We start from the raw sequence: 8,256 nt of genomic DNA on the forward strand, positions 1-8,256 counted from the left end.
GTGCATGTGTTAAAAAAATATAGCTGTGTAAACCTTAAATGTTTGTCTTGCACTGCAACTTCAAATCACACAACTCACTTTTTTTTTTTTTTTTTTAATCTTAGTCTTTACTTAAACAACTTGGACAAACTGTTAACTGAATACACTTTCCACAGTATGAATCTCAGTATCCAAACTCATGCCATATGCAATTTGTAATATAATAAATAAGACTTTAGCTTTAAAGTCAGTATTTACAAATGTAAACTAACCAGTCTTACAGGCTATTTACAGTGACGGCAGAACATATGAAGCAGGCTTACGCAATGCTCCAAGTCATTTTCCAAAAGATAGAAGATGCAACAATAGACAATTCAAATGAGTCGAAATTATTTGATGCTAAATACATTTGAACATATTCATTTTGCACATACAGATTTAAGAGGTATGCAAGTCAAAACTGCTAAAATCAAAGACACTAGCTTTCTAAAACAGTAATCTTGAGATATATACCAAGAGCCTGTTACAATTTAAATAACTGTGCATAGAAATTCAAATAAAACATTAAATTGTCAAAGAAATACAGTTACTGTGCTGTCTTCCTATCAAGTGCAGAGTGACAGATGTGTTTGACGGAAAATGCATTAAAAAATAAAAAAATTAAAAATGTAGCAAGCAGCCTATAATAAAATAAAATAAAAAATAATACTGGCTACATTGCTTTGAACGATCAACATTCACTTCAGTCATACAATGCAATAGGTCCAGCCATGCCCCTTTCATAAATAACACATGCATGAAAACAAATGCCATTTTAAAGCTTCACGGTCAAATGTGCAAAATCCATTCATACAAACAGTCCCTTTTAAAATATGTTGAATCGTTAACTGTGCAAAAGAGAACATAAGCAGTAGTAGTAACTGAACTGTTATTGTGAATGTAATATATAGAGCATTACCTTTGCAGTGACATCAATACAGCCTTACAGCTTGAGGCACATGCAGAAAGTGGTTGAAATGTGCGTAGACATGACCACAACCTTAGTCAATGTCAGATTTCAGAGCTGCGTTCAAGAGGGACAGAGCTCAACAGTCAAAGCCCGCCAAAGTTCCACAATTCAGTTTTCCATCAATTTTTTGTTGGAAAATGTAAATATTAAGAGTTTAAAAAGATACAACTGAGGCAAATCAGCTATGTGGTAACTAATGTCCATTTAAAAAAAAAAAAAAAAAAACAACAACTAAAATTCAGTGTTTTAATAACTTTTGAGGTTTATAAAGCTTCAGACTAGATTGTGAATACAATTTTAGATCTTGTAATCATTAGTTACTACACAGCTGATTAGACCTGAGCAATATTTCATACTAATGTTTTTTTTGTTTTTTTTTTTATGTCAATGGGCAAAATTAATGGAAAATGTCTTCAGTAACCTTGCGGTGAGTGGTCACTGTTGAGCTCCATTACTACGGTAATAGCTCATTCACTCCAGTCTAAAAACCCTCTCAAACAGCCATTCACACGTTCCTTTCACTCCAAACTTGAACGGTCTTAAAAGTGTCCCCTCTGTGTCATAGTTTGATATTGTTGTGGAAGGATGGCACCTCACACACTCAGAGGCAGCATTCCCGGTGGAGACACAGCTCGAGAAGTTTTCAAGGAGGTCAATGGGCTTGGGTCCAATCCATTAACAGTCCTGCAAGAGACAGAAGATTTAAAAAGCTCATGTCTTACCACAACAAAACAGGAAGAGATCTGAAAAGAGGAAGTTACGTTTTGTCGAAGTAAGTGGTATGAAGAGAGTGAGAAAACTTGGTCGCATTGCTGTTGATAAGTGTGCCGTTTTCATAGTTTTTCCTTGCTGCTTGATCTTTGGCAAAGTTTCGACAAGCAGCGAGTTTAGACTCCAAAGCCTGAAACAAAAGAAAACTTGGTCTTTAGAAATCATGTGCTCCATACGGTGAAAATTATGACAAAAGTAAAAACTGCTCTTACCCCAACCTTCCTGAGGAGATCACCAACTATATTAAGGGCTGAAATCCGAGCAGAAGGAGTAAGGGTTGAGGTACCGTTGGACAAAGCTGTAGCAAAAAACAACAAAAACAAGTTAACATCTATTTTACTTTCTTGTCACGTATTGAAAAAAGCAGCCACACTGCACTGACCTTTCGGAGCAGTGAAGGCCTGCTCTATGCTCTTTGCTACAGGTGTTGCTGGTAATGATAAAGAGGCCTGAACTGCAGAGTCGATCTTGTCAATATCCAGAGTGGGTGAGCTTGGCGCAGACATTCTATCTGATGCCCTCTCACGAACAGCAAGCTCCTGTCGCAAATCTGTAGGAAAAAGACAAAGACAGTTCAGATTAGAGCAGCAAGATACTTTGCAACCTTTCAAACTGCAACTGTGATTTTGATTGCAATTAGCAAATCACAATATTAAAAAAAAACAACAACAAAACTCAAGTGCTATCACTATTAAGACCTGTGCAAACACATTTTGAAATGCCAGTGGTTCATATTTTATTCTGTTCTCAGTTGTTAATGGATGTGATTAAAATTAAACCTATTATTAGCACAAAAATCACTTCTGTAATTGCAATCACTATTTAGCATTTTAGACCATTTCATTTTAGATATTTTTACCTAGCTGAGTCTTAGAAATCATGACCAATGTTTAGATGTTTGTCTCCTCTTACCTCGAGCTTCATCCTTCAGTCGCTGAACAGACACAAGCAGAGACTCCTTCTCGTCCAGCTCGCTCTCCAAAAAGGCATTCCTCTCAATGGCCTGATTTAGACGACTCTCAAAGTCTTCAAGCGAGACAATCGTGGCCCTATGTAGGACATTAAACCATTAATAGAAATCACGGGAGTGCTGTGTAAAACATCGATCAAAAAGTAGCGGACCTCTTGGCCCGCTCCAGGTCATCGTTGGCCTGTTCGAGCTCGCGGACGTATTTATGAAGCTGCTCTTTGATGCTGCGCGTCTGCCCCAGATCATCCTCCAGCATTGAGATCTGTTTATAACTCTGGGCGTACTGCTGCTCCAACTTCTCCTGCAATGGAAAACATGATGGGTGTTGATGTATTTGCACAGTTTATAACATAATCAATCAATAATAAATCATAGCACATTTGATCATTTAACACAACCCACTTTTACAGCAGAGGCCTGTGAACTCATTTAAACTGTGAAGAGGAAGTAGGTATTTCAGTCTGCCTAAGTAGTCCCTAGTTCTCATAAACTCTTTTGGCTCATTGGGGAAATATAACAATATTACTCATTTATAAACTTTTTGGTTAATGTAACTTTAATTAATGATACGATAGTGGACTGCCAACGTAGACTATGGGCCTTAGAGATGCAAAGACATGCATGACCTCTCTGGATTCATTTCACAAGTCAATTCTATTTATGGTCTTATTTGACATTTTGCAGATTTTATGTATACTGTGCAGTAGTAAAAATAAAGTCAATTTAGATAACTGACAACTACCATGACTTAACCTTTGCCCTTCTTTTGCACAAATAAAAAGGTGCTGGAGGATTACCTGGCTGACACTCGACCCTTCTCTCTCATCCAACAAGGATCATGTATCCGCTTGTGTAACAAATAATCAATGATCTCCCAAAATAACCTTCACGGAGAGGCTTTAGTGTTGTTACCTTCAGGCTGGACACTTCATTCTTCAGTCTCTCGTTTTCAGATTGCAGGTCTCGTAGTCTGTGCTCAGCCTGACCCAGCTGTGCCTCTAGTTCTGCCTCCAGCTCACGACTGCCCTCCTGAAACTCCAACAGCTCCTCTTGGGCTTCCTGGCAACTGCAGAGAACAAAGAGTGAAAAAGTGTATCAATGTTTGGGCATTTTGACCACTATTCAACACCCCACTGCCGGCCTTTGTCAGTACTATTGTGTTACAGAATAATACAAGATAACTATGGCGTGTTCCAGTAGCTTCAGCTCATGTTGCCTAAAATATCCTACATAATAAACCTGGGTAGAGCAACTTGATTGTAGAAAATCAACCTCTGAGTCATAAATGAAATCACAATTATTTGAAATTATTATGTATGTACTTTCAATAGTTAGCATGTGGGAACTGGGAAGAGCATGCGAGCTCACATCTTTTAGAAACAAAATTTAATTAAGGTTTTTATTTGAGTGATGTAGCCGATTGGAGCAATTGTTATCACCAGAAAATGCTGTTTATCTACTCTACACCTGATAATAACTTCAGTAAGTAAGTTTTCTATCTGTATTGAACAAATACCAAAGAGAAACAAAAATGGGGCTCAGTTTTTGTTGACTTGAGCGTGCTAAATATACAGAGTCTGTGGTGGGGCAGCTGTTCTGTGGCAGTAGTAAGTCCGCAGGAGTAGAAAACAGCCCTGTCATTTATTTATTTTATTTTTATTTTTTATGTGAAGGGAAAGTTAAAAGGTCTTGGGCAGGATTCACTGTATATTTTCAAAAAGTCTTGAATTCAGAACTTTTAACTTGTTTTGACACTTCATACATGGCTTGGAATTTCTTGTTTTATGATTTAAGGGGAATTTTCTTACCCCAAAGACAGATATTCTTCTTGAAATTAACAATATAATTTAAAACTAATCGCTATTCAAATCAAAGTAACTGTCAAGTCCTATTAAGTGCCCAGTGTCCCCCTTAACATTTTCAGTTTACATAAAGTTAAAAAGGTTTTCCAACACTACACAGATTTGCTTGTTAACAGTTCATGAGATCAGCTGACTTGGGCTCACAATGTGTCTCTTCAGAGGAATTCATGAATCAGTTGTTGTGCTGGGGTCGTTCCACACATACCACAACCGGCAGTGGTAAAGCTAAAGGCTAAGAGTTTGTAGGGGACATGAACTCACGTACATTTTAGAGTTATAAAAGGAAGAGTCATGAGAATCCTACGAAAAAGTCTGCATAATATTTTTTTTTCCTCTTCTGGCTTCTCAGTAATCACAAGGTATATCTAAATATTTATATTGCTTAGAGCATACATAAAAAACTACTTGAACATCAGCTGGTGGTCTCTTTGCCTCAGGATAAAAGATGTGGTAATTTCCTCCTACATAAGCTATAATAAACTGTGGGAAACCTTTTAAAACACTTAAGTGAATATACATTGAACCATTAAAAGCGTATTAAAAAGTTTATGTAAACATTTACCATTACAGCATCCATTCATTTCTTCAGTATAGGATAGAAGCTAGATATTTTGACTGAAAGTGTTAACTACAAAATGCATTTAGTTTTCTTTTTGAAATAAGTAATATTAATACAGGCCTTACCATTTTTTGTATTTGAGAGCTTGAGTTTTCCAGTAATCTACTTCTTCGTCCTTTGTCGAAAATTTAGGAATCATCTCTGTGTCCATGTCAGGGCAACCTAAAAATTTAACAAGAAGCAAATCATAATCAACACTTCTAGACTGATGCAGTAAAAATATTTTGGGCACGTTTGATCATCTTTTTGTTATCTAAAATCGCAACAACAAACCAGGTCACTGCTGCTATATATTGAAACAATATCACAAAAACATATCTTTGAAGTAAAAATGACTGATATTTGAAGTGGTGAGTGAGGAAGGACAATTTTACTGGCCAGCTGTTCCTCTTTTTGCCTCCTACAAAGCCCCTCTCTCTGATTTGTGTGAGCAAACGGGGGAGGTTTGAGAAAATACTTTAACACATCAGGAAACAGCCAAAGTGGAAGGAAATTTAACTTCTGCTGCCAGGACATCCACCATTCTGTCAATGTTCATCGTCAAGATACTGTGATGACTGTTTCCTACATACTAGAAAAACAACCATAGGTCAAAAATGTAGGAATTCGGATGCATTCACACTTGTCCTGGTTTGGTCCTGGTTTGAGCCCAGTTTAGTCCTGATGAAGACTCGGTTTGATCCTGTTCTAGTCCTGGTCAAGTCTGAGGTAGCACCAATTCCAATGTGATGTGCACGCAAACATAAAAGTAATCTATGCACAAGGTTGCACCGTTAATAATTTAAATATGAAAGAAAAGTGCATTTCAAACAAAGCTATATTTCTACAGTTTTGCATTTAATTTTGCTTATTTAAAACCCACAGTCTTTATTTACTTTTTGTGTTATACTTGAACCACAACTAAGATTACTTCAGGCATGTTTAAACATATTTATGATGTGCTGGTAAAATATCATTTGAGTATCATTATCATAATTACAAAAAAAAAATAAATACAAAAATACTACTACTACTACTACTACTACTACTACTACTACTACTACTACTACAACAACAACAGAGAAGAGCGCCAGACTAAGCAGCAACTGAAGCCCTCTATAATTTCTCGACTGGTGGAGGAGTATGTTGAGTCTAATTCCCGCCGCTGGTCTACCCCTTGCATTCCTCACACATGTTGTCATATACAGTTTCTCCATGGCGGGCCCCTCACGTGTCCACAGACACTCACTGAGGAAACCACTACCCAGAAGGAAAAACGCTGGAAGAAATTACTTAACAAGTCTAAATCCAGCCAGAACCTCAACGTTTATTCCAGGTATGGTCATTTAAAGCAAATTTAGCAGACACAGCTGACTATTGTTGACTGATGCCAACCACTGGAGACTGGGGCTTTCTATTGATTGACTTTTGATGAAATGGTGAGGGTATAGTTTCTGTGGTGATCCTGTTAAAACATTTCCATAAAAAGGCAAATAACAAAGCCTACTGAGTAATTGATTTCTACACAAAGGTTGGGATTGCTAGGAACATCGTGCTTGAAGCCACATGAATATTCCTGCAATACTGCAAATTAATTCAACTTTAATAAACCCCAAAGGGACAGTTATGAATGACATCCAATACAGTATCCTTTGGACCAGTGTCACAACAACCTCTACATGTTTGTCACTTGCATCAGTTTCCAAAAGGACAGCGGCCAGTAGACGAGATAAGAGTGATATTTTGAGCAATCCAGTACTGGTACATTTGAAGAAAGGGGAATCTAATTTATAAAATGCTGTGTAGACATCCTCTTTTGTTTGTAATGACAGTGCAGAGTAAGAATGTTGTCACTCTTAGTCATTTTAGCAGAAAACTGGAGACTTAAAAAGGGAAGGGCTCATTCAGTTTCAGCATTATTATTTTTATTAGGTTTCATCCCACAAACTACATAGACACACATAATTCATTATTAAATCCTACAATTATGTGAAATGCAATTGATCAAGAGGGTATACTTTGTAAGGTCAGCTGTTAACATTTTCAGAACACAGCAAGTGCCACAGTTAATATAAAAATTCTTTAAATAGATGTCTGGTATTCACAGTTTTAGATGTAACTGTCCTAAGGTTAAGCTAGCTGTTAATTCACACCCTGTCAGTGAGGCGACTTATCATATCTGCGTGGGTTTGTGTGACAGCAGGGGAATACTGGGGTTAACAACAAACATCTACTATGAAAACTAAAAAAAAACGACGTGAATATTGAAGAATCTGAAGTGAAATAACCATCTGGGCATATGAACGCCTATAAAGCAGCCAGCTGTAACCGCACAACCGCTACACGAAGAACAGCAGCGAATTTAACACAAAAATAGACTTTAAATCATAAAACTCTACCTGTTCATGTCCAGTTGAAAACCAGCGGATTCGTGGTGAAGTAGGTCGCCGTTCACCCGATACTGACAGTCCACACACACGGATCAAACCCGGCCTGAGACGATACAGTAGAGAGAAATCCTCTGAGCGAGCGCACTGCTGTGTTTAGGAAATGCCAACGCGTCTCCCGGAAGCGACGTAAGACCCCGACATGTGCGTGCGCGCTGACGTAAATGAGGATTACGTAAAAGTGGGCAGGGCCATGGGCTGGTACTGTGGATGTCTGTACAGAATAAACAAACACAAAACAACACAGCAGAGGTTTTATTAATAGGCTAATGGACAAGTATCACTGTTGTGTGGTAATGGTCGTATTATGGTGATTGGTATTTTAATTCCCATTACCCTAATCGTAACCTTTTAATAAAAAGAACTGATATGGTTTTCACACACAGGAATTAACAACTCAATACGATGTCTATATGCTATTATATCTATAAACTATCAGCATATCACTTAAACAGGACTGTCACAGCAGAAGATATCAATTAAGATATCATAAAATACCACAAAAGACCTCAGGATAATGTCTATCACAAACTAAAAACTAAATCAGTTTGACAGAGAGAGAGAGAGAGAGAGAGAGAGAGAGAGAGAGAGAAGAGGAAGAGAAAGAGAGACAGGAGAGG

The 8,256-nt window shown here is 37.6% G+C and overlaps 1 protein-coding gene across 1 annotated transcript; it reads right to left on the reverse strand.

The window, feature by feature from the left end:
* Positions 1–106: 106 nt before the first annotated feature.
* ndel1b (nudE neurodevelopment protein 1-like 1b) lies at positions 107–7,775 on the reverse strand. The gene is made up of 9 exons (XM_033970427.2): positions 7,589–7,775; positions 5,276–5,372; positions 3,642–3,795; positions 2,882–3,030; positions 2,672–2,808; positions 2,142–2,309; positions 1,972–2,057; positions 1,750–1,889; positions 107–1,672 (listed from the first exon to the last, which is right to left on the reverse strand). The coding sequence occupies exons 2-9, from the start codon at positions 5,359–5,361 to the stop codon at positions 1,582–1,584; spliced, it is 1,011 nt and encodes a 336-aa protein (XP_033826318.1). The 5' UTR covers positions 5,362–5,372; positions 7,589–7,775; the 3' UTR covers positions 107–1,581.
* Between the last annotated feature and the right edge of the window lie 481 nt (positions 7,776–8,256).

Source organism: Periophthalmus magnuspinnatus, chromosome 8 (assembly GCF_009829125.3).
Source record: "Periophthalmus magnuspinnatus isolate fPerMag1 chromosome 8, fPerMag1.2.pri, whole genome shotgun sequence".
In the NCBI taxonomy this organism is placed as follows: Eukaryota; Metazoa; Chordata; class Actinopteri; order Gobiiformes; family Gobiidae; genus Periophthalmus; species Periophthalmus magnuspinnatus.

Bases quoted from the DNA above. Each gene is read 5' to 3' on its own strand.
- ndel1b (XM_033970427.2), bottom strand. From the start codon at position 5,361: ATGGACACAGAGATGATTCCTAAATTTTCGACAAAGGACGAAGAAGTA. The intron at 3,796-5,275 runs GTAAGGCCTGTA...TGTTCTCTGCAG, and splicing joins GCTCTCAAATACAAAAAATG to TTGCCAGGAAGCCCAAGAGG. The intron at 2,809-2,881 runs GTCCGCTACTTT...TGTCCTACATAG, and splicing joins GACCTGGAGCGGGCCAAGAG to GGCCACGATTGTCTCGCTTG.